The following is a 27,042-nucleotide window of genomic DNA, read 5'->3' as shown; positions in this document are numbered from 1 at the left end:
CACACTGATTTTTATTTTGCCGCAATTCATTTTCAGCAAAAAAAGAAAACAAAACAAGGCCTGTTCTGCAGGTGCGCTGAAAAATGGACCTGCGTGTGTCCAATACACGCGCCTACACCAGTACAGGCCATTTCTCAGTTCGCCTTAGTAAAAGATCCCCTTAATGATTAATCTTTCAAAGTGAGATTTTCAAATTCACCCCCTTTGATATCGTCCCTTTAAACCACTTTTCTTCCCTACTGTACTTCTCATAGCCGTCACAAAATTGTTTTCACTTTCTTTTGTAAAGACATGATTTTTCCTAGGGTGATCTGGAGTGATGGAAAGACAGCCTAGAGCTTTATTCATTGAGAAACACAGCCTTTCAAAGTATCAAGTTTATAAATGTTTAGGTACAATACAAGGGATAGTCCACCCTATGTTTTGTTATGTCTTAGATAGGTTCTTTTTCAAAAATTTGGGATACCATGCTGTTGACCATTGTACTTTGTTGCCCATAGGCTCTGTAACACTAAACTAATCTTAAAAATAGATTGCTACGCTTTGCAATGATTGAAAGCTGTTAACCTAAGTCTATTTTACTTGTTAGAACATGAGTAAATCTGTTGTATTCCTGTTGAGCATCAGAGAGCAACGCAAGCTGAGACTCCTGTGATGTCTTAGGAATTGTAAACGTCAAAGGCAGAGTCTGCTGAGGCCTAAAACTGTACACTTCAAATGCTATAAACAAAACATTCTATAAAAAAAACCAAATTAATACAAGTCTCACACCAGAAAGGTACTCATGAATAGCAGCCATTTTAAATGTATAAAGAACAGTAAACGTTTCAGTAAGATACATTGTCATGTCAGTGGGAATTTGAAAATCTGAAAAAAATAAATGCATCTACGTTGGTTATCTGTTGTCTCTTAGTTATCCTTTGCATTTTTTATAGCTTATTAGCTGTTTTATTTAACCTTTTTTCTTAATAAAAACATAGTGCTCTGCAATGGCTGACATTTACAACCAAGGTGGAGCTGCAGTGATATATAGTGTGAGTCAGTGGTTCAGCAAGATGGAGAAACCTCTGCGTCATTTTTTTCTGTCCTCGATGCTACTTCGTACTGATAAATGAATATCAATGGTTTTCACATTTTTAGTTCAGAAGTCATGGGCCTATTATTGCAGCCCAAATAACGGGACAATACTTAACAGTTCTTTCACCCCTTTATCCTGCTCTTCCTCCCACCAGCTGCTCAGTTTATAGTTTGGCAGTGAAGGTGAAAAACAGAGTCAGTCAGTCAGTGCTTTAGTGTTCTAGGGCAGTTTCCTTCACTAAGGGCTCTTTTTACCAAGCTATGGTAAAAAGGGCCCTGCACTAGCGGCGGGAGCCGTTTTTGCTGCGCGCTGTGGCCTGCAGCAGGTAAAAAAGGCTGAAAATAGCCCTGGCCATGCACTAATATTGTGAGGGTGAGCACTTATCGCCACCCATTGAGATGGCGGTAAGGGCTCCCAAGCTAACCCAGCGGTAACTGGGTTAGCGCCATGCTAAAAATTGCAGCCCTATTTTCCTCAGCACAGGAAGTGGCGCACACTGTGACTGGAACTTCCGCCGGTGCCTGTGTTGGGCCAACGGTAGCTCCAGTTTAGCCGCCTTGTAAAAGGGCCCTAAAGTTTTCACTCTGGATGGTCGTCTTATACAATATGGAAAAGTTACATCCATAGTCTACTGTCATAGAAACTGAGTAAAGATGAAGACAAAGACCGTATGGCCTATCCAGTTTGCCCATCCGTACCATCTATTATCCCTTTTACTCCTTTGAAGATCCTATTTACTTGGCCCAAGCTTTCTTGAATTCAGATACAGTTTTTGTCTCCACCTTCACCAACCTTTCTGTGAAGAAGTATTTCCTCAGGTTACCCCTTTCTCCTTCTCCCTATGCCCCCTCGTTCCAGAGCTTCCTTTCAGTTGAAAGAGACTCGCCATCTGTGCATTTATGCCACTTAGGTATTTAAATATCACTATCGATTAAAACCTTTCTTCCCAAGAGCAACTTTTCGATACCTAATACAATCAATGGTCGTAAGCCATGCAGATTATTGCGACGGAATCTACGCGGGCTGCAAAGAACAACTAATAAAAAAAACTCCAAACCTCCCAAAATACAGCAGCTAGGCTGATATTCAGCAAAACATGCTTTGAAAGTGCCGAACCCCTCCGAGAAAAGTTGCATTGGCTCCCAATCAAAGAACGGATCATCTTCAAAATCTGCACCTTAGTCCACAAAATCATATACGGCGTAGTCCCAGAATACATGACAGACCTTATAGACTTACCAATAAGAAACAAAGTCAGATCATCAAGATCCTACCTAAACCTACACTACCCAAATTGCAAAGGACTGAAATACAAAACAACTTACGCAGCCGGCTTCTCCTACATAAGCGCACAACTATGGAATGGGCTCCCAAAAGCCCTGAAAACAATCCACGACCACTTGAACTTCAGGAAATCACTAAAGGCCTACCCCAACGACCCCACGTAACCCTCTTTACCTACCAACACAGCATGACTATGATCGAACAGGACAACACGCAATCTTCATCCATTCCGACCCTCCACTTATACCTCATACGATCACTATACAACTTTGTATTTGTTATCCATCGACTGGGCAAACGCCTTTGACGGTACAATGTAAAGCACATTGAGCCTGCAAATAGGTGGGAAAATGTGGGGTACAAATGCAATAAATAATAAATCATATCTCCCCTCTCCCACCTTTCTTCCAAACTATATATATTGATATCTTTAAGGGTCCCTTTTACTTAGGTGTGCCGAAAAATGGCCCGCGTTGGTATTGGCATGTGTATTGGATGTGCGCAGGACCATTTTTCAGTGTGCCTACTAAACACACCTTTTTTTGGGGGGGCCGAAAATGGACGTGCGGCAAAATAAAAACCAGTGCTTGTCCATTTTGGGCCTGAGACCTTACTGCCACCCATTCACTTAGCGGTAAGGTCTCACGCGTTAACATGGCGGTAATCATCAGCACGCATACACTGCCAATTATTGGCCGCTTAGCGCTAAGTGGTAGAAAATAGAAATTATTTTCTGCTGTGCATTTTGGAAGTGCATCAAAATTAGAATTACCACCCAGGGCATGCGGTAGCCGGGCGGTACTTCCAATTTGACATGCTTGTAGGCGCTTAGGGCATCCAATCACCTTAGTAAAAGAACCCCTAAATTTAAAACAAATCGGAGAAAATATTTCTTCACCCAACGCATAATTAAACTCTGGAATTCGTTGCCGGAGAACGTGGTGAAGGCGGTTAGCTTAGCAGAGTTTAAAAAGGGGTTAGATGGTTTCCTAAAGGACAAGTCCATAAACCGCTACTAAATGGATGGGAAAAATCCACAATTCCAGGAATAACATGTATAGAATGTTTGTACGTTTGGGAAGCTCGCCAGGTGCCCTTGGCCTGGATTGGCCGCTGTCGTGGACAGGATGCTGGGCTCGATGGACCCTTGGTCTTTTCCCAGTGTGGCATTACTTATGTACTTATGTAAGTTTGTCACCATACTGTTTATGACTAACAGCACTGACCATTTTAGTAGCCACCCTCTGGACTGACTTCATCCTGTTTATATCTTTTTCAAGATATGGTCTCCAGAATTGTTCAGAATATTGTAAATGAGGTTTCCCTAGAGTTTTATACAGGGGCATTATCACCTCCTTTTTACTATCGGCCATTCCTCTCCCTACGCACACAAGCATCCCTCTAGTTTTCTCCGTCACTTTTTCTATTTGTTTATCCACCTTAAGATCATCACATACGATCACACCCAAGTCATTATTGGTTCATTTCACTTTCTCCTGGTCCAACTATATATAAACTATTCCCATGGTACTAGAAGACATGCTTTCAGGAATTTATATTTGCTTAATATCTCTTCTAAGACTTGGTACACCAGTTGCATAAAGACATAAAATATAGATCACTTTGCTACATAGCTAAGCACAGTCATATAAAGCTGAAATAAAGTCGGGCAGTGAGGAAATTAGGGCATTATTTACTTTTTCTACCTACACAGCCAGACCCATTAATTCTGCTGTCAATAAAGAACTGAAAGTTAAAGAAGAAAATAGATGAAGTTTAATATCGGAATTCAAACGCTAATTTATTAGCATTGGAATTAGAAGTAAGTTTAAAATAAAAGGGAACTTCACGCAGGCACGTGCACATTGATTTATTGACTTGGTCTCCTGTGTATGAAGTCTTTCGTTGGCTTTGGAAGTAGTTTATTCACCTCGAGTGTATATAAGCACAGTTAGGCAGGTAGCCTCAGATGCATCACTGTACTGGCAAGGTACGCGAGATCCAGTTAGGAACTGTAACGTTTATTTAGACAAAAGCCAATTGGTAATCCTCATAGAACCAATAGACACAAATTTACCTGACTTGTATTCATTGTGGATATCTTGAAAACCTGACTGGCTGGTGGGCCCCCAGGACAGGACTTCAAGCCCTTTCCTTTTTTTTTTTTTTTTTTTTTAAACCGTACCGATAACAAACTGTGGGGTACTTTTACTAAGCTGCGTAAGCATCTACAGGTGCCAAAATGGAGTTACCGCCTGACTACCGTGTTACTCTTGCAGTATTTTCATTTTTGGCGCATGTCCGATAAGCGCGTCTGAAAAATATTTTTTATTTTCGGATGCTCATAATGGACGCGCGCAGGTCATTACCACCCGGATTCTTTACCGCTAGGTCAGTGGCTGGCGGTAAGGTCTCAGACCCAAAATGGACATGCGGCAATTTTGATTTTGCCGCACGTCCATTTTCGTCAAAAAAAAAAAAAGAGGCCTTTTTCACAGACACGCTGAAAAATGGATTGGCGCGCTCCCAAAACCCATGCCTATACTACCGCAAGTCGTTTTTCAGCGTGCCTTTGTAAAAGGACCTCTGTATTTGAGTAGTAGTTTTTTTAAGTGAAACTTTTTATTGGTGATCAAATGTATAACAATAACCGTCGACAGGGATCAGATAAGATTACATGCATAGAATAACAAATATGTAAACAGGTCCAATGCTTAACGTTCAGGCCATATCAATGCTCTACATAACCAAAAAAAACAACAACACTTAAGTAAAAACAAAATTACTTAAGGAATGCAGCTAACATTGGTAATACAAAATACATGTCATAGTATTTTAATATTCTCTGTTACTACCAAGTGAAAATGGTTTATGTAGCGGAGTTTGATCCTGGGGAACTGGGTTCGATTCCTACTGCATCTTGTTGTGACTCTGGGCAAGTCACTTAACCCTCCATTGCCCAGGTACAAATAAGTACCTGAATATATGTAAACCGCTTTGAATGTAGTTGCAAAAACCTCAGAAAGGCGGTATATCAAGTCCCAGTTCCCTTTCCCTATTTGAGATTCTACATGGAATGTTGCTATTCCAGAAACAGAAGCCTGCGCGGCCGCATTGCTGATCTGCAAGGGCAGGCTTCTACATGGAATGTTGCTAGTGGAGGAGTAGCCTAGTGGTTAGTGCAGCGGACTCTGATTCTGGGGAACTGGGTTCAATTCCTACTGCAGCTCCTTGTGACTCTGGACAAGTCACTTAACCCTCCATTGCCCCAGGTACAAATAAGTGCCTGTATATACCATGCAAACCGCTTTGAATGTAGTTACAAAAACCACAGAAAGGCAGTATATCAAGTCCCATCCCCTTTCCCTTCTCTTTGTATACGAGATCAGATAATGACTAGTTCGGTGCTCTTCTGAGACTGTCTGCCTTATGTGAGCAATGTCTTTGTGATGTATTGTTCATAGTAAGAGTTGAGTATTTTGGCATACAGTAATCGCCCCAAAAATCCTCGAGAGAGTCAGTATTTTGCTTTTTTGTTTATTCCTTTGTTTTATAATACCTCTATTTCTGGTTTCTGTTTTTCTGTGGTTCTTCCCTACTTTTTGATAATGACTTGTATTTTTTGTATCCTCGTAGATACGTCCGAATAGTTGGGACACACAATACTGTGAACAAGGTTTTCCATCTTGTGGCATTTGAGTGCATGTTTACGAATAAACCCTTTACACTGGAGAAGGGTTTGATAGGTAAGGAATTACTGTCTTTTTTTTCTTTTGGATAAAGTGGTGTGATAGACTTATTAGTCCACTTTTAAAGGTAATGAATAAAAATTAAAGGTTAAAAAAAAAAGGAATACCTGCCTGTGACACAGCGGATCAAATTCAAATTGGTGTTACCGGTCCAACAGGGTTTATATCATGACTCTCTTTGTTATTTACTTACTGCTTTCCAACACTATGTGCCATCATGGGCGTTGCTCTCAGCTGATGCTGGTTTACTTGTAATACTAGACCTGAGGCATCTGCGATTACAACTCACTAGCAGGCAGATGATTAAAAGCCCCGCGCTGTTCCAAACAGCGCTCTAAAATAGTGCTGGAACAGCGTGGGGCGCTATTAGACCTATGATCAGAGATAATGCATGCAACTTTAAGCAGCGCAATTATCTCTGATCATGGGGTAGAAGTGCGGGAGAATTGCACAATCCTCCCGCACTTGTTTGACAGGTCTGGGCTGGAGACCAATGAAAAGAGAAGGACACCCATCTTTAAATCAGAAGATGGATGTCCTCATCTGCCCTGTTGCAGGGATGGCCAAATTTCAAGGGGGTGTCGGAGGTATAGCGACGGGGCAGTTGAGGATGTTCAAAATTTGGACATTTCTGTGGCGGGGCAGTTAAGGATGTCCAAAATTAGATGTTTCTATGAGAAAGATGTCTTTCTGATAGAGACATCCTATTTTGGACGTCCTTAACTGCCCATTGCAGAACCGTGCAAAATTTGGACGTCCTCAATTGCCTTCGCTGGCAGGTTTGCTGTAGGGGGGAATGGGGACAGCTCTCACCATTTCTCCCCAATGATCTGCAAACCCTAACGCCAGCTCGGAGCTAGTGTAGGGTTTGTCGTGGCCAGCGACCCAATCTTTGGCGCACTGGTCACTGATCATTGGGGATGAATGCGTTAAGCGCTGATTAGCATGCATTTGCAAGTTACTTGTGCTAAGAGCCCTCGAGCGCGTTGTTTCACGTGCTCGAGGGCTCTGATCATGGGGAGCTAGCAAACACCAGCGCTAGTATGGCGCTAACAGCCTAGCGCCGGCGTTTGCTTTTGATCATCTGCCTGTAGATCTGGTACTGTCTCTGTGGCTGGACCTCAGGCATGGAATAAACTGCCGTTTTCACTGAAATCACAACAGAATACTGCATTATTTAAGCAGACGTTGGAAATGTTATCTGCTGGACCATCTTGTTGCTTAATAATGCTTTTTGGTGTCTTTGCTGCTGTACTTGTGCGGGACTGACGTTATTGTACTGATTAGTAGTCTATATTGTTGTATTTTGCTATTATATATGTTGTGTTGTTACTCGCTTTGTATAAAGGCGGGATATAAATAAACATAAACATATCTTTTTTATGGGACTAACAGTGCAATTTTGACTGATTTCAAAAGCAATATTTACCTTCTTTGGGTCAGAAATGTACAAAGGATGACAAATGGAACATACAAGCAGTCTATTGACAGTCTCACAGGGAAAGGTAGGGGTGAGGGCAACACATTAAACACCACAAAGCAAACCAGGGTGGAAAAATCACTTTGCAAGACCAGAGCACTGTATTAATGACTTGATGGTCAGAATACTAAAAACCAGGGTTTCCAGAAACAGGAGCACAAAAGATCTTGAATGAAACAGTATTTATTGAAAATCAAAGTGACTCAACTCAACGCTGTGTTTTGGCCAAAGAGCCTTCATCAAGAGTCTGTGTGCTTGCGCCTTTTTTTCGCTGTTTCACAAGGCTTCTCGTTTGAGCATCCAGTTGCTACTACACATCACGGTCTTTTTAAAGACCATCACAGCCCATCGCTGTGATTCCCAAACTCTTACTCTCTGACACAAGCACACAGACTCTTGATGAAGGTCCTTTGGCCGAAACACAGTGTTGTGTTGAGCCACTTTGATTTTCAATAAATGCTGTTTCATTCAAGATCTTTTGTGGTCCTGTTTCTGGAAACCCTGGTTTTTATTCCCACTCCCCTCCTTGACTTGAGTTTCTTTGTGGGATCTTTTGAGTTCTCCACGCTAGTGGATTCTCTTCAGAATACTAAAAAGGAATTTTAAAACAACCCAGGAACATAAGACCTTTGAAATTAAAATGATGAAATATTTTGACACCCATCAGACAGGACTTAACAAAGATCCGGGTTTTCTCTCACATTATAAACCATAAAATTATACTGCCTTGTCACCCATCCATCTGTTTCTCACCCCCTACTCCCCCTACCCCTATCATTTGAATGCTGTTATGGTTCACTTATATTCTGACTAGTAAAAGAGGCCCGTTTCTGAGCAAATGAAACGGGCGCTAGCAAGGTTTTTGTCGGCAACACCCCCCCACCTCCGCCAACCCCTTCGTTATTGTGGCATTGCTCCGCCCTCAACATCATGACGTTTGACGTGAGGGCGGGGACCGTAGCGATTCCCCCCCCCCCCGCCTCCCTCCCTGCCAACCCCTTCGTTGTTCTGCCATTGCTCCGCCCTCAAGGACGGGGCCCGTAGCGATTCCCCCCCCCCGCCTCCCTCCCTCCCTGCCAACCCCTTCGTTGTTCTGCCATTGCTTCTCCCTCGAGGGCGGGGCCTGGAGCGATTTTGGTGGCTTCACCACCACGAACCTTCGAACCTTTTTGAAGGAAGTCAGGGCTTGGCTTCACTGACGTCAGTGTCCTCAGAACGTTGAGGGTGAGTTTTATATATATAGATATTTGGCTTCTTTTGCTCATTTCTGACCTGAGAAGACGATATTGTACCTTAATTGTATTAATACTTTGCGCTTCTCACACCGTTAATGACGATTGTCATTGCGGCATAATGTAAGCCACATTGAGCCTAGAAAGAGGTGGGAAAATGTGGGATACAAATGCAGCAAATAAATAAAATATTGCCTTTGAAAGCTAGTCCGAAATGTACTAAGTTAGTCCAATACAAAAGGGTATCATCTTATCTCCTTTGTTTTGTTTTAGTTCACTTCTCTTCATTTCCTTCTTTTGCAAACTGGGCAGCGCATGTCTATTCTTTGACAGTATGTAGCCAACTACTAAAGTTTGTCTAGTCTTTGAAAAGCAAATTTTACAAATTCACCCCTGTTGTTCCTATTCTATGGGTGGTTAATGCTGTCTGCCATTCCATGAGGTTAAGTTGTGTTCAGACAGAATTTATTGCATCACATTTCCTATTCAGTCAATTATGATAATGAAGTGGAAATTTATTTTGTTTTCATTAATGATGGACTCAGATGACGCTAGCACTGTGCTTACGATCTGAGGCAGTGTCGCACTTGAATTTGAAGTCATTATTTCAACTTATACAACCAACATCGATGCATACATTTTGGAAGAAATATGTAGATTAGATTGTAAATTAAGCAGGTTGTCTCAAGATTTGAGACTGATCTGGATGACAGATCTTTAAACCATAAACAGTACCAGACTTGATATATTTTTTTTTTGTTACATTTGTACCCCACGCTTTCCCACTCATGGCAGGCTCAATGCGGCTTACATGGGGCAATGGAGGGTTAAGTGACTTGCCCAGAGTCACAAGGAGCTGCCTGTGGCGGGAATCGAACTCAGTTCCTCAGTTCCCCAGGACCAAAGTCCACCACCCTAACCACTAGGCCACTCCTCCACTGTGGCTACTATTTGAAGTCGGCCCTTGCAGATCACCAATGTGGCCGCACAGGCTTCTGCTTCTGTGAGTCTGACGTCCTGCACGTATGTGCAGGACGTCAGACTCACAGAAACAGAAGCCTGCGCAGCCTTCTACATGGAATGTTGCTAGTGGAATAGCAACATTCCATGTAGAATCTCCAATAGTGGCAACATTCCATGTAGAATCTCCAATAGTAGCTATTTTATTTTTGTTACATTTGTACCCTGCGCTTTCCCACTCATGGCAGGCTCAATGCAGCTTACATGGGGCAATGGAGGGTTAAGTGACTTGCCCAGAGTCACAAGGAGCTGCCTGTGCCTGAAGTGGGAATCGAACCCAGTTCCTCAGTTCCCCAGGACCAAAGTCCACCACCCTAACCACTAGGCCACTCCTCCACTGTTGCTACTATTTGAAGTCGGCCCTTGCAGATCACCAATGTGGCCGCACAGGCTTCTGCTTCTGTGAGTCTGACGTCCTGCACGTCCTGACGTCAGACTCACAGAAACAGAAGCCTGCGCAGCCTTCTACATGGAATGTTGCTAGTGGAATAGCAACATTCCATGTAGAATCTCCAATAGTAGCAACATTCCATGTAGAATCTCCAATAGTGGCAACATTCCATGTAGAATCTCCAATAGTGGCAACATTCCATGTAGAATCTCCAATAGTAGCTATTTTATTTTTGTTACATTTGTACCCTGCGCTTTCCCACTCATGGCAGGCTCAATGCAGCTTACATGGGGCAATGGAGGGTTAAGTGACTTGCCCAGAGTCACAAGGAGCTGCCTGTGCCTGAAGTGGGAATCGAACTCAGTTCCTCAGTTCCCCAGGACCAAAGTCCACCACCCTAACCACTAGGCCACTCCTCCACTTAAGTTTATTATCATATTGTTGCTGCTCTTTCATCTCTACTGTTCTCCTTTGTATTTGATTTTAGGATTGTTTCCAATGTTCGGAATTAACATTTAAAGGAGAGGAAGAGAAAAGAGAATGAGGGTGATGTTACATAGTAACATAGTAGATGACGGCAGAAAAAGACCTGCATGGTCCATCCAGTCTGCCCAAGATAAACTCATATGTGTATACCTTACCTTGAATTTGTACCTGTCCTTTTCAGGGCACAGACCGTATAAGTCTGCCCAGCAGTATTTCCCGCCTCCCAACCACCAGTCCCGCCTCCCATCACCGGCTCTGGTACAGACCGTATAAGTCTGCCCTCCCCTATCCTCGCCTCCCAACCACCACCCCCTCTTCCCCCCACCTGCTCCGCCACCCAATTTCAGCTAAGCTTCTGAGGATCCATTCCTTCGGCACAGGATTCTTTTATGCTTATCCCACGCATGTTTGAACTCCGTTACCGTTTTCATCTCCACCACCTCCCGCGGGAGGGCATTCCAAGCGTCCACCACCCTCTCCGTGAAAAAATACTTCCTGATATCTTTCCTGAGTCTGCCCCCCTTCAATCTCATTTCATGTCCTCTCGTTCTACCGCCTTCCCATCTCCGGAAAAGATTCGTTTGCGGATTAATACCTTTCAAATATTTGAACATCTGTTTCATATCACCCCTGTTCGTCCTTTCCTCCAGGGTGTACATGTTCAGGTCAGCAAGCCTCTCTTCTACTATGTAACATCACCCTCATTCTCTTTTCTCTTCCTCTCCTTTAAATGGCTCCTTTCTGGCTTCTTCCAGTTTTTCCCTCCCCCTTTTAATTGGGGAAAGTAAGTCTCACTGTATGGAGACAATAACTTCCCAGTTCACCAAAACCGGAAGGGTTTCCCACGGGAGAACTGGAATGGGAGTCTGTGCAATCTTGAGGCAGAGTCCTGTGGCATTGGGCACAGGTAGTACAAGTCGTGGCTGCTGCATCACTAACAAAACCACCCCTCTCTCTTCCTTAAGTACTCGGCTCTCACGAAGACGGAGAGGAGTGAAGGAGTAGCCTGATGGTTAGTGCAGTGGGCTGAGAACCTGGGGAACTGGGTTTGATTCCCACTGCAGCTCTTTATGAACCCAGACAAGTCAGTTAACCCTTAGTTGCCCCAGGCAGTGGCATAGCCATGGGCAGAGAGGGACGGGGCCCCCCAAAGTCTGCTGGTTTGGCTGGAGGGGGTCCCCAACTCCCGCCAGCAGAAGCTTTCCTGCAGCGACAATCGCCACCACACTGCCTACCCTGCTTCCCCTTCCCTCGCACACATTCTTGTTTTTAATGAAATTGAGCACTCGTCGGTTTCGTGCTTGCTGAACTTCACTAAAACCGAGTATGTGTGACGGAGTGGGAAAGCAGTGCTGAGTATTGCTACAGGAAGGCATTTGTTGGTGGGGTTTGGGGACATCCGCCAGCCTAAGTATGTGGGGTCTGGCTACGCCTCTGGCCCCAGGTGCAAAGCTTGGATTGTGAGTCCATTAAACACATAGAAATTACCTCTATGAAATATGTAAACCACTTTGGTTGTACCACAGAAAGATGATATAGCAAGAATCTAATAAAAATAAACATAACAGACAGAGAACATAAGACGGTCTCATTGCTGCCATCAGACTGGACCTAAAGCAACGCAATAGCAGCCAGTGTAGGGCCTTGAACAGACATTCATAGCGGGCATGCACATCTGCTCAAGGTCCTGAGCTGTCGGTCGCCTTTGCTTTGTTTTAGGGGCTGGCCTGGTGGAGATGAAGGCAATTGTGCTGCCCTAGGCAGTCACCTCCCCTCCCCTATCATTGAAAAGCGCAAAGGGGAATAGTTGCTTATGATGTTACTTGGCTGTCTATACACTCTCTTGCCGCCAAGATGTCTCAGAGGCAGAAGGGAGCATAGACAGCCAACTAATGTGAAATGCAAGAGAAGGAACATGAGTGTGAGAACAGTATTTGTCTACATAGATTGTGTGCTTTCTTCTTTACCTATAGATCAGAGGAGTAACCTAGTGGTTATTGCACTTGATTGTGATCCTAAGGGACCCAGGTTCAATCCCACTTCAGCTGTTTTAATCTGCTATTGAGATGGACAAGGGGAAACCACTGCTTGCCCTGGGATTGGGTAACATGGAATAGTGCTATTAGTTGGGTTCTACCAGGGGCGTAGCTATGTGGGACCACGGGGGCCTGGGCCCCTGTAGATTTGGCCCTGGACCCCCTGCCAACTACCCTCTCAACCCCCCCCTCCCGCTGCCAACCCTCCCCCGCCATCACCTACCTTTGCTGGCGGGGGACCTCAACCCCCGCCAGCCGAGGTTCTCTTCTTCCTTCGTTCTGCTTCTGAGTCTGACGTCCTGCATGTACAACGTGCAGGACGTCAGACTCGGAAACAGAACGAAGGAAGAAGAGGACCTCGGCTGGCGGGAATTGGGGTCCCCCGCCAGTAAAGGTAGGCGATGGGGGAGGGTTGGCGGCCGGAGGGGGGCCGAGAGGGTCATCAGCGGGGGGGGGGGGTCAAAGTTGGTGGGAGCGGCGGCGGCCGGCAATGGCGGGGGGGGGGGGGGGGGGGGGGGGTCAGTGGCGCCGGGGGGGATTAAAATGTGCCCCCTCACCTCGGGCTCTGGACCACCCCCTCCCACCGAAGTCTGGCTACGCCCCTGCTTGTGACCTGAATTGGCCACTGTTGGAAGCAGGATACTGGGCTAGATGGACCATTGGTCTGACCTAGTATGGCTATTCTTATGCTCTTATTCTGTAAGCAGGAGCATGCAATAGACAATGCCGTACAAATAACAACTTCAGCTCCTACTGTGTCCTGGCACTGCTCTGAGCTGCTTGCCTTTGGAGACAAAGCCTAAAACACAAAAGAGCCATGATATAGTTGTTCATTGGTATACACAAGAGATGCAAAGTGATTTAAAATGCTGCCTGTTCTTTGAGTTTATATGACATGCCGCTGGCAATATCAGACAGTGAGGTGTAGCTGCTTTGCTGCCAGGAGACACAGTATAGGATCAGAGAGGCAGAGCAGCTGAAATGGGATCTTGTCCAGCTGTGCTGATTTCTAGGTTTTTTTGTATTCACATTTTTGTTGTCACAAAGGATAATCCAAAGCCACTTTTCCAAGCCATGAAGTTTGCAAAATGTGAACAGGCTCTGGGCTATCGTCCTGCGAGTGCATTGGTTGAGTTGAAAGGCCTTGCATTTTTATGTGCAAGGCTAAAATCTTAGTTTAGCCTTGCTCTTAGCAGATAGATTATGCAAGCATTCCTGCTAAATGTGTTTGAAAAAAGTTATTCGTACAATCACAGCAGCAGAAGCAGTAATGCTGGGACTCAGTGGCCCAGTTGTTAACCTACAAATTCTATAAATGGCACTTAAAGTTAGGTATGCAAATGTGCGCCCAGCTAAAAAAAATAGAGTCAGATGCACACGTAACATAATTAGCTAATTGCTGCTAAATTGGAACTTAATTGGAGATAAGTATCAATAATTGGTTTTAAGAATCAAGGTTTCAAGTTTTAATTTATTTGATTGTTCGCCATCAAAGCTGATTACAGAGGTTAAAAACGAAGTACAGGCATAGCCGGATAGTATTTTGGATGGGCCGAGAGGTAAATTGGATGGGTCCTTCCACGTGCATGTGCCGCCCCCCACCACACCACACTACAAATAACTTCCCCAAACTATTTTTTAAGAACATATATATTTTTTTACCGTTTTCACCTACCCCACATCTCCTCCCTCTCTTCCATGGCGTCCCAGAATCTGCCCTCCTGTCTCTGAACCCCGTCCCTCCCTGGTGTACTGTACATGCATCCTCGGCGCATGCAGCAATTCATTCTCGCTGCTTGCGCTGGCCCCGCAGGCTTCCATTGCCGCGTCCCACCCTCGCTGATCTCGTCTATTTCCTGTCTGGTGGAACGCGACAGATGGAAGCCTGCGGGGCCGGCGCAAGCAGCAAGAATGAATTGCTGCAGGCACTGAGGACGCCTGTACTGACACCAGGGAGGGATGGGGTTCGGAGACAGGAGCGCAGTGTGGCACTTCCGCTGGGTGGGGCTCAGCCAAGAATGGGTGGGTTTGTGCCCATCCAGACCCACCCGTAGCTATGCCACTGAAACAAAGTAGAGAAACTACAATCCAGTATTGAAAGGAAAAGATAAGGTAACACAAAACATCACAAATCTACAATGCTCCATAAGACACCAGTGGAAAAGCAGGCCACCCCCATATAACCCCAGGTCAAACTTTTAACCAAACAAAACAAATGTGTCTTCAGCATGGCCTTAAACCTGGCCAATGTATCCTCTGTACGTAAGGATAGAGGGAGAGCATTCCAGAGTGTAGGACCTGCTACACTAAACATTGACTTCCGATAGGTACTTAATGGCACGTTGCGAAGCGCAGGTATTATCAACAATTGTGGGCCTGCATCCTTGTTGGAATATAGGCACGCATAACTGACATACGCCCCTGTTCTGTAAACTAGCGCTTAACCTCTGTCGTGTGTAGCTGCAAAGGGAGCGTTCCGACTAACCTTGCATGCACTTTATGGAATAGTTGCCACATTTAGGCACCACCATTTGTGCCAGCTACAGCGAAAGTGGTCGCACCTAACTACAGACTTATGCTAGTATTTGGCGCACAATTCTGCTGCTGTAGAAGACTAGCTTAGCGCCCGTTTTTTTTGGTGATTAACTTTTAGCAGCCTATATTGAATTAACCCCTCAGTGTTTGCAGTGAGAACCAGAAGACCAGAATTTGTCTCAGTGCGAAGTGCTCTTAAGAGTACTTTGGGGGCTGTACAGAAGTTATGCTTATCTTATTACAAAACACCTGAGATCTCATATTGTTCAATGACAAATTATCAGGAATTGTTTCTCATTTCATTCTGACAAAAAGAATTATCTGGGTTTTACTGCAAGCGTAGAAGGCCTTGTGTATTATAGCATAGTACCAGCCCTGTGGCTCAGTGCACCTGTAGTAAAGACTCAAATTTGTTGTCTGACTGATAGGATCAGGCACATATGAGAAATTGTGTTTGGGTCTATTAATTGGAAGAGGAGAAGAAGAATTACCACCACAGAGGTGAATCCTACTGTGACTTAATGAGGCATCAAAGGTTTCAGTCTCAAAAGAAATTTCCCTCCCAGGCCATGGTCTTCAAATGACCTGATTTCAGCTTGTGGCTTTCAAACTCTCTTTTTGGTTCTAATATATTGTGAAATTCCGAGGAACCCCAGCACTCATTCCTTGCATGGAATCAAAATCCTTGAGGACACATCTGAAGGAGCCCAAAAGAAGGACACGTTTTCTTAAAAGAGGTTGAATGGCAGCCCAATGTATTCCCAACATTTGGAAGGCTAAGAAGTTGTGTCGATCCCAGTGCATACCTGAGAAGAAGTGCAGTTTTCCTGACCTGGACTGAATATATCAGCTGGATTTAAGTCTTGCCCATACTGTGAGGTTTTCACATCTAAGTTACTTGTTTCCTTTTATCTGCATTCAGGAGTACTCAAATGCCTTTTTGGTTGAGGGTGGGCCAAGCTTCACCCTCCCAACTCTGGCCTCTACCTTCCACCCTGATTTCTCACGTTGTGTTTACACGTATGTTGTACCTCCTTTAGCAGCAATAATTGCAACCAAACATAAGAACATAAGCATTGCCATACTGGGACAGACCGAACATCCATCAAGCCCAGTATCCTGTTTTCCAACAGTGGCCAATCTAAGTCACAAGTACCTGGCAAGATCCCAAAACAGTAAAACATTTTGTATAATGTGATATCGGGCTTTCACATCGCTGTTGAGGAACGTTAGCCCACTTTTCTTTGCAGAACTGCTTTAATTCAGACACATCTGTAGGTTTTCATGCATGAACTGCTTTTTTCAGGTCCTGCTATAGCATCTCTATTGGGATCAAGCAGTAGCGTGCGGTGACATTTATAGCAGGAGATTCAGTAGATGTGCTAAACATTTGTGCAATGCATATCCTTAACTAAGGTTAACGTACTCCCTGTTTGTGCTGAACAATGTCACGCCTTGGTCTCTTTCTGAGAGTTACCTATAACATTTGCTACTTCTCCTTTTGTGTTGATTTGAAGAAACTTTAGTTCTGTTTCACCATCGCCTTTCCGAAATCTATCTTTCAGAGTTATATACAGATTGATAACTAGTTCTGTTCCCATTTCTCACAAAAATTAAAAATATTATTACCCCATTGTATCCCAGAGGAAGTAGAAATGGTGGGGCCACTGGGTTTTATGAGCCCAAAGAAGTAGCACAGCAGCGGTGGGAAGGGGGAGAAGGGACATATATTGAGGCGTATTTTCAAAGCACTTAGACTTACAAAGTTCTGTAGTAACCTTTGGAACTTTGTAAGTCTAAATGCTTTGAAAATGAGCTGTAAAAGACACTGAGCTGGCCCCGGGGCAGTGCCGCCGCCCCTCCCCCTGGACCACAGTCATCATCGCCACTGTGGCCCCCACCCACCGTAATTGCAAATACCTTGGCTGGCGGAGATCCCGCCAGCAGAAGAGGTCTTCCTCCAGCAGTGCTCTTCACTCTGCTGCATGGCCCGCGCCTGCTTTTTTTCTTACGTCGTGCATGCTCGGTTTTAAAACCGAGCATGCGCGGCCTGAGGGGAAAAGAGCTGCTTGGCAGGCAATGCGGCAGAGTGAAGTCCTGCTGTGTCTACTCCTCTGGGTCCTCCCCAGCCTCCAAGGGGGGCCTGGCGCTGGAGTTCTCTCACTACTGCTCCCTTGGGGGACCGGGCCTGGGGAATTTTGCACTCCCCCCCCCCCCCCCCCCCCCCTTAGCGGCCCTGCTAGTGTTGTCTCACAAACTCTGTGTGTTTCTTGGTTTGGCTCCCTGGGCAAATATATATTTGTGGGCCCCTTTATCAGGAACCTCACCCCCCACCATCATTTCACCTCTCCAGAAATAGCAGCAAAACGTACACAGCCTAGCTGTGGCTATGATAACATTATAGCTTGTGAGTGAGCATGGGCTGCCAAGTTACCCAGTTCCAGGAGTGAAATAAGGCAGTCCTGGATTTCTGCAACCCTATCCTGGTACATTATGGGACCTGAAGTGGTGGTATCAGGGACTACAAGTAGTGCATTGAATTGAGATGTAAGTTCAAAAATAGTACTGACCAAAAAAGTCTCCCTCCTGGAGTTTTGTAACTTGGCAGCTCTGCAGCAGTGGGCTGAAAACCAGGGAAGCTGGGCAAGTTACATTCACTCTCTGTTGCCTCTGATGCAAACTAGAATTCCAAGGATGGACTGCCCCAGTGAGATTAAGGGCAATGTGTCCAAGATATAAATTTACAAAGTTTTACGTGTAAGAAAAAGGTTCACAAATGGAAAAAGCATATAAGTACATAAGTATATAAGTGTTGCCATATTGGGACAGACCAAAGGTCCCTCAAGCCCAGCATCCTGTTTCCCAGATAAAAGAATGTAGCTTTTTTCGATGTTTCTGAAGGAATATAGGCAGAGTGGAGGCAGTATTAAAAAAGTGTTTAAAGGAATTTGCCCAAGTACAGGGTAAATTCCATGGTTTGAAAATTTCTCTTCACTGAACTTCTTCATTCCAGCCCAGATTTTCAAAGGGAAACGTTTATTTATATCAGACTGTCCTCACCAGAGACACTTTCAAGCTCTCTTTCTAGTGCTGTCCTGCTTCTCATTTGATCATTCAGGTAGTGCCCCATATCCACCATCATGCAAAATTCTGGCATTTACAGCCAGTCCTTTTCCTCAGCTGACAGCAGACCCTTTTTTTTTTGTTACATTTGTACCCCGTACTTTCCCACTCATGGCAGGCTCAATGCGACTTACATATTGTATACAGGTACTTATTTGTACCTGGGGCAATGGAGGGTTAAGTGCAGGACGTCAGACTTACAGAAACAGAAGCCTGCGCAGCCTTCTACATGGAATGTTGCTAGTGGAATAGCAACATTCCATGTAGAATCTCCAATAGTAGCAACAGAAACTCAAATAGTAGCAACATTCCATGTAGAATCTCCAATAGTATCTATTTTATTTTAGTTACATTTGTACCCTGCGCTTTCCCACTCATGGCAGGCTCAATGCGGCTTACATGGGGCAATGGAGGGTTAAGTGACTTGCCCAGAGTCACAAGGAGCTGCCTGTGCCTGAAGTGGGAATCAGTTCCTCAGTTCCCCAGGACCAAAGTCCACCACCCTAACCACTAGGCCACTCCTTCACATTTCCCCCCATTCTCCAGTCCTACTCTTTTTTAACAATCTCTCCCCTTCCCTCCCAGCCCCAGAAAACTCACTGGCTCTCTCCTAGGCTAAGACTCCATACAGAGCTCAGCATCCCCCACAGCAATTTTTCCAGCCCAATACAGCCCTAAAATAGCCCAATATTAATAAGGTCAATATGAATATTAATATTATAATCATCATCAGCATAATATTATTATTAATATTTTCCAACTATTTTCATTTTTCTTCATAAAAAGCAGACTTTAACATTAATTTGTGTAAGCACTTAGCAGTCCACAGCAAAAGTCAGAAACACAATTTATACCTAATTGTGCAGCCACCCTTAGGATTTACCTTTGGGTTTAAACCATGTGCATGTGAGGACTGGGTAAATGAATTAAAACAGAGTTCAAAGCAAATGCCCTTAATACTTGGCAGCAATAATGGAAAGAGTGATGGAATAGTCACATATCAAGCAGCCTGAGCTAACAGAAAATATAAGTGAGATCAAATAAAAATGCTACCAAACAATAAAGAATGTGGATAGAGCAGCTCAGATTTAACATCTTCCCCTCCCTCCACCCACCACAGCAAGGATTATTTTTAAAGCCCAGAGCACTGCCCCCTCCCTCCAGTCCGACAGCCCTTGCCCCCCTCGCTCCTGAAGCCCCACCCTCTGCCTACCATGCCCGGACCCTGGCTGCTCTGAGCTCTGCTGCAGTGTACTCACGCGGCCAGTGTGATTGTCAATGCTCTGCTGGCCCTTCTCTCTGCAGTTCTCTGCCTGCTGTGACCCACTGTGCCTGCCCAGTGATCACTCACTGGCACTGGCGATCTGGTGTGCCAGTTCTCCATCAGCGCTGGGAAGAGTTCTTCATCTGAATCACAGAGGGAACTCTGGCCCGAGTGGCTCTTACCTCAGTTCCGCTCTGCTCCTGCCCCACTTCTTTCTCTCCGATCTGACACTCCGGACTAACTTCTTGGTTCAAGATGCCATCTTGCAGCTTTACACATGTAAAGCTTAGCTACAAAATTGTGTTGTCATCGTGATCGAGTCTGGAGTGCCGGATTAGAGAGAAGTGGGCAGGAGCAGAGAAGAACCGAAGTAAAAGCTGCTCAGGTCAGCTGGAGGAAGTGCAGGGCAGGGGTCTTCGGCTTCAGATCATTCTGAGTAGTACAGGACCAGGTCAGGACTCGGGAGAGAGAATGAGGTGAGGGGAAAGAAACCGGGGGAAAGAGTAAGGGTAGAGAGGAGAGAATAAAGGTAAAGGAAACAGTGAGAGGAGAGGAAAGAGAATAAGGGAAAAGGAGAAAGAGTTGCTACTGCCATGGCCTGTGGCCGCCCCCAAACAATCGAATCCAAGTCGAGTGAGGGTGCGGGTCGGGGTGGCACCAAATATTTAAAGCAGACTAGATCCTGATTCCCTCGCCGCGAGAGGAAAAATCTACTAACTTGTGGGCCCCCATGGGAAAACAGCTCAAAAAAATGCTACCTACTGTGATATCCCCCTTCTCACTCAGGGTGACCTGGTTCCCACTCAGCAAATTAAACAGGTCTCACCAACTGCATATTTCTCAGGCAACTCTTTATTCCAGCCCCTGGGCACACTTCTTCTAGCTTACTACCTTATACTTTCATAGGTCTTCACACTGAGCCTCCCCACACAGATACATGGGCTCAGTACTACACCAATACTTTGGGGACTCTCAACCCCAGGCTTTGTAGCCTGCTTCTTTCAGTACTTTGGACACACAGTCCGTTCTTCTTTGGACACACAGTCCCCTCTTTGAACACACAGTTCTGGACACACAGTCTCTCCACTGAACACACAGTGCCTATAAGTACTGAGGAGACACAGTCAAACATTAATGCTTTAGGGACTTCTTACCCCAGGACTTTCAGCCTGCTGATCTCCTTTGGACACCCAGTCCACCCCAAGTCCATAAGGTTAGTCAGTATCTTTCAGGGGCTCTCTCTTCTTCTGCTGCTCGCTCACTCCTCTCCTTTCCCTCTCAGGTGGGGTATAAAGTGGTTAATTAGCTACACAGGACCCAGCCCATAACCTCCTACACCTGTGGACCTCCCAGGGCTCTCCCCGGTCCTAGCGACCTCTACCTATTCTCCTAGCGCCCTCTAGTGGCCTACACCGTATAGGACACCCTCTTACTTATCACACTACGGCTTATGCATTTTTTTCCATGGGGGCTCATGGGAAACCGCCCAATTCCACAGTTTTACCACAGAATTCGCAACTTTGTCCCACAGCCCTTTTCAGCTCAGCCTAGCCTTCCTATGACTAGAGCCTTCCCATGACTAGAGCCTTCCCATTGGCTGGATTCTACCACTGCCTCTGGACTGGGGGGAAGGGGGGGAATTGGAGAGCTGAAGTGGGCTAAACTCTGAAAAATATCCATACACTTAGCCATCCTTCTGAGACAGGTAATTTATAAATGTGCATGTAAGGTCTAGATAAACAAATGTAAACAATCTATGTTTAAGGCATATGCCCTAAATATGTAATACTTGGTAGCAATTATTAAACAGTGATAGAATATTCACATAGCAGGCAGCCAACAGCTTTATTTTCCACTGAAAGTAATCAACTTTGTATAAACTTGGTGACTAATACTTAGCTGCTTGCTATTTTGTATTTTGGCAGTGTATTGTTTGCCTGCATAATAAAATCGCACTTGCAAATATTTTTCTGACATGGCTTTAATTAACAAAAGCTACCATAAGAGGCAGACAGTTGTATAATTAACATTATAATTTTATTTGTATTTGGGTAATGACTGAGAAAAATGCTATTAAAAATTATATTACAAAGCATGAAGTTGACTTGGTTAACTTCTGCTGTATATCAACCAGTAGTAAATAATAGCAATAAACAGTATTAAGTGCGCTTTTATAATATACCACTACATCCATCAAAACAGAAGGAGCAAGTCCCGACAAAAAAAAAAAAAGCTTTCAAATGCTCCCAGGTTCAGCCTAATACATGTTAAATGTGGGCTATAAATAAATAGATAGAAACTCTGAATGTTGACCACCTGATTCTCATAACATGATGTCTGTTTTAGTGGCCCATTACCAGAAGAAAAAAAAATCTCTGCACGAATATAACACATGCTAGGGTCTCCCTATAACCAGCTCCTCCAACTGACCACTGATTAAGATTTATAACAAATTACTACTCTACCTATGAAAAGTTATCCTGTTTTTTTTGCTTCCTCTGTGTACATCCATATGCTACACAAGCTGGCATGTTTGAAAATATAAGTGAATAAAGAACGACAATGTAGATGCAGCAACTCATAGGTTTGCTTGCTTTGTTTTGAGTATACGGGCATGACAGCACCGCGGGTAAGGGAAAACTCAGACTAACCTAATTGGTTTCAGCCTTTTGACATCACTTCATCTCCTGTCTATTAAACCTCCTTGGTGCTGACTGTTCTTTTGCTGACAAGGGAAGAGACCAACCGAATCAAAGGTAAAATAACATGTTGGTAGGGCAGAGCTGATCTGGGCTAGCCTGGGGATTCAGAGAATTCCTCGAATGCCCTGACTGCACACCTCTGGGATCAAGTCAGGACTTTAATTAGTGCAATTCAAAACTTTAAAACAGAAAATAGTAGAGAAAGCATATGATGGTAGTCTAGCAAGTTGGCGTCGCAAAACTGAGCTCTTGAACCCCTTGTTTACTATCTAATCCTCGCATGATTTGTAGGGCTCGGAGGGATGATAGAATAACACCTCTTATACCAACTTCATTGGCTTCCGATTGAAGCAAGAGTCAAATTTAAAGTACTCGCTGTGACACATAAGGCTTTTCATTCACTTATTCCTAGCTACCTATCAAACTTGACGATTCCCTACTCTCCTATGCGGACACTTAGATCATTAACAGATAATAGGCTAGTCATTCCTCCACTTGCTAAGGCTCGTTGGGAATCTACACGGGGATCAGCTTTTTTCTTTCTGTCTCCCTCTCTTTGGAATGGGCTTCCAAAAGAGATTAGACTAGAGAAGTCCTACATTCACTTTTGAAAACTTCTGAAAACTTTTCTCTTCACAAACTGTATTGAACAGAACTTATGATAGCAGAGAAGGTGTAGAAGTTTAGGCTTAACTGTATTTAATTTGTAGCTTTTATTAGGTATGTCTTTCTTTGTCATTTTGGGTTGCTCTGCTTTTCTATCAATGATTGGAGTTCTTATTTGTTTGTATGTATGAGTTGTATTTTTAAAAATGTAAACCGTTCTGTTTTGCCGCAGCAATAAGAAACGGTATATAAAAAGAATAAATGATAAATGAAGTTGGCCTGTAGTTCCCAACCTCTTTCTTATTTCCGCTTTTCTAGAGAGGGACCACATCTGCTGTTCTCCAGTCCTCCTCCGAGATTTTTGAGTTAGCCTTTGGTGCCTCAGAGGGTGCAAGAGTGGGGGGGGGGGGGGGGAGCGTTGGGAGCCACACACTCCAATCATAAGTTCTGGGCTGCTCAAGTTTGTAAAGGTTTATTTCACTTGCTACCACCTTTCATTGAACATCAAATCGTAAAAGAGCCAGAGAAAGCACAGAAGAAATAGAGGATAGCAGAAGAGAGTACTCTAAATAAACTTGAGTAGCCCTAAGCTTGGGGCTCAGCCACTTGTGTGTCTGACTCAGCCCTGCTGTGTACGGAACAGCTCTTGTTACGGGTGAACCATACTGCTATATATACCTATTCTGGTTCACGTGTGAAAAGCAAATTCCACAGCCATTGGCTGTGAGCTTTTGCAGGATAAAACCTGATTGCATTTTATTATGGTTCTTGCCTTTTTATACCACTTTGTATAGCTCATTGTCTTCATAAATGTGATAAGTGGTATAAATGAGATGATGATGTAGAATTGTTCCCCAACTGCATATTGTTGTTGGAGGAGTCATTTTCCATATGATGCTTTACTGTTGTCTTTTAATAGTCGTGTTGTACATAAAGAAGTCATTAGATATGTCATTTCACACAGGAGCTGGCATAAAGAACTAGAGAGAAAAGAAAGGCAGACACAGGAGCAGATTAGTTTTGATGTAGTCGTTGCTTTGAGAGTCAGACATGCAATCTGATGGATGGATTACTGTGGCTCTTACTCTCATACTAGGAGTTAAGACCTGGCTGACAGGAAACAATAAGGAAAGCGTACGGATGCTAATATCTGTGGTTACAGCTTTCCTTCACAGAAATTCTGGAAAGACGATTTATTTATTTATTATTACATTTGTACCCCGCACTTTCCCACTCAAAGCAGGTTCAACGCGGCTTACATAGTAATTGGGATTGCAAAGTATTGCAAATAAGTTGAGTATTATCGGAGTAATAAAAGAAATAGGTAGGTAGAGATGGGCAAGGCTGAAGGGAGTAGGAGAGGTTTTTTTTAATGCTTTTAGCCACGCTCTTCGCATATTTACCATTCATTAGTCTTTTTAAAGGCTTGATTTGGTTTGCTTGCTTTTTCGGCTGCATCTTAGAAGCAGCAGCTTATCTTAGAAGAACCAAAACTCAGGGATATTGGATAGACAACCTTGTACTTCAAGATAAACTTGTAGAGAACACCAGGCAAGATAGATTTGAAAAGAGAATGATCCTCTAGCAATCTAGGATATCACTTAAAAGGAAACCCCTTGGAAGAGACACCTAACCTGGGGAACGACAGGCATGCCTAAAAGGTCCCATGTGTGCAAGGTTGTTTCTGTTCTCCGGCAGTAGTAAACCAGTTGTTGAATTCTCATGTTCTAGATTAGCTAGATTTGTGATCCCAAAGCATCCTGGGGAACTGTAGTCATTCCGTAATCTTCAAATGCCCTTCAGTTTGGCAACGTGGAATGTTTCGATTACAAAGTCACATCTTACCTTAAGATCGAGTGACCAAAAGGCTCATGATTTCTTAATACTACTACTACTATTTAGCATTTCTATAGCGCTACAAGGCGTACGCAGCGCTGCACAAACATAGAAGAAAGACAGTCCCTGCTCAAAGAGCTTACAGTCTAATAGACAAGAAAATAAAGTAAGCAAATCAAGTCAATTAATGTGTACAGGAAGGAGGAGAGGAGGGTAGGTGGAAGCGAGTGGTTACGAGTCAAAAGCAATGTTAAAGAGGTGGGCTTTCAGTCTAGATTTAAAGGTGGCCAAGGATGGGGCAAGATGTAGGGGCTCAGGAAGTTTATTCCAGGCGTAGGGTGCAGCGAGACAGAAGGCGTGAAGTCTGGAGTTGGCAGTAGTGGAGAAGGGAACAGATTAGAAGGATTTATCCATGGAGCGGAGTGCACGGGAAGGGGTGTAGGGAAGGACGAGTGTGAAGAGATACTGGGGAGCAGCAGAGTGAGTACATTTATAGGTTAGTAGAAGAAGTTTGAACAGGATGCGAAAACGGATAGGGAGCCAGTGAAGCGACTTGAGGAGAGGGGTAGTATGAGTAAAGCGACCCTGACGGAAGACGAGACGGGCACACTTATAAACACTAATGGGTCAATATTTAAAGTCTAAACACCAACCGCAGCATTTAAATAAAATCTGGATATTCAGCACTTCTGTCTTGATAGTTGGGCAGTACTTCCGTTATCTGGATAGCAGTGTTATTCAAACCAGTACCCTGGTAACTATCCACATAAGGTTAGGACAGCAGTTTTATCCAGATTGCAGTTTAAATGTTGCAGCTATTTGGATAACTTTTACCTTGGCTCACGCCCCGCCTCGTACCTCCCAGCACTATCTGCATAGCTCCTGGACCATATTTATCAATTTTCAGCAGCATTATCTGGGCATTGTTACTGAAAACCATCAAATGGCCCCAGTCAGCAGCACTTATCTGGTTAACAGGTGTTGCTGTCTAGATAAATGGATTTGAATATCACACAAGTAGGCACGCAGAAACAGAGAGTGTACTTTAATGTGATATATATATATAGGTATTTGGAGGGGGGGGGAGGCAGAGAATAGATGGATGGGACCGAAATGGTCACTTATGCATGTTTTTTTTAAATAAAATATGTACATTTGCATTGACTTTTACTGGCCACATATGCACACAGTTGAAGGGCTTATTTCTGAAACCCTCTAAGTCATAAGAACATAAGAATAAGCCATATTGGCTCAGACCAATCATCCGTCTAGCCCAGTATCCTGCTTCCAGCAGTGGCCAATCCAGGTCACAAGCACCTGGCAGAAACCCAAATAGTAGCAACATTCCATTCTACCAATCCCGGGGCAAGCAGTGTCTTCCCCATGTCTATCTCAATAGCAGACTATGGATTTTTCCTCCAGGAACTTGTCCAATACAATTGATATGGACTTAGCAGGTTTTGGAAATAAGCCCTTCAATTATACTGTCCTCAGAGAAGGTATCAAGGTGTGTAACTACATTCCATGGGTTAATTTTATTAAGATACGTGGGCACACGTGTTTCTCTTTAAAAAAAATAAAAAAAAGGTGCCCTGTTATAACACTACTCTGTGTGTGTGTCTGCATGCGTGCAAAGGCTCACATGTGTATGTATATCTATATCTGTATATAGATATATATTTAGGGAGAGAAAGAGCTAGATATCTGTAGATGCGTAGCTCTCTCTCTCATCAGTTCTTCATTGGTGTCATGACACACTGATGTGTTGTGACCACTCAGGAGCTGTGTTGTGGGGCCATTGCATACAGCAGCAGTTTTTTTTCTTTTCTTTTTTAAAATAAAGATTGCAACATGGTCTCTTTTCCTTCCTGTCCCACCATAAGCCCAGTGAGCCCCTCCTCCCCCCCAGTCCGTCAAACCAACTTACTGCTTCACTTCTTCTGCTGGCAGTGGCAGCTGTAACTGGGCTGACCTGATGCCTTTCCTTTGCTGCATTCCACCCTCATATAAGTAGGAAGTTGCATCAGAGGGATCGGACACGACAGTGCAAAGGTGCCAGGTCGGCCTAGTTACAGCTGCTGGCAAAAGAGGTGAAGTAAGTTGGTTTGATGGATGGGGAGTGGCACTGGGGAGGATTAGGGGGGGGGGGTGAGCTGAGGAAAGAAGAGATAAGATGCTGGACACATGGGGAAGCTGAGGGAAGGAGCTGGGTTTGCGGGC

At 44.3% G+C, this 27,042-nt stretch overlaps 1 protein-coding gene across 3 annotated transcripts in view; it reads left to right on the top strand.

Moving 5' to 3' along the window:
• Positions 1-27,042, top strand: part of BTBD9 (BTB domain containing 9) — a 533,997-nt gene that overhangs the window by 296,973 nt on the left and 209,982 nt on the right. For all 3 annotated transcript variants that reach the window (XM_030195766.1, XM_030195767.1, XM_030195768.1), the window contains exon 7: positions 5,999-6,108. In XM_030195766.1, the coding sequence (XP_030051626.1) occupies positions 5,999-6,108 (110 nt within the window). The remainder of the gene's footprint in view (positions 1-5,998; positions 6,109-27,042) is intronic.

Source organism: Microcaecilia unicolor, chromosome 3 (genome assembly GCF_901765095.1).
Source record: "Microcaecilia unicolor chromosome 3, aMicUni1.1, whole genome shotgun sequence".
Classification (NCBI taxonomy): Eukaryota; Metazoa; Chordata; class Amphibia; order Gymnophiona; family Siphonopidae; genus Microcaecilia; species Microcaecilia unicolor.
The sequence above is the reverse complement of the archived record's forward strand: the minus strand, read 5'-3'. Positions and strand labels throughout refer to the sequence as shown.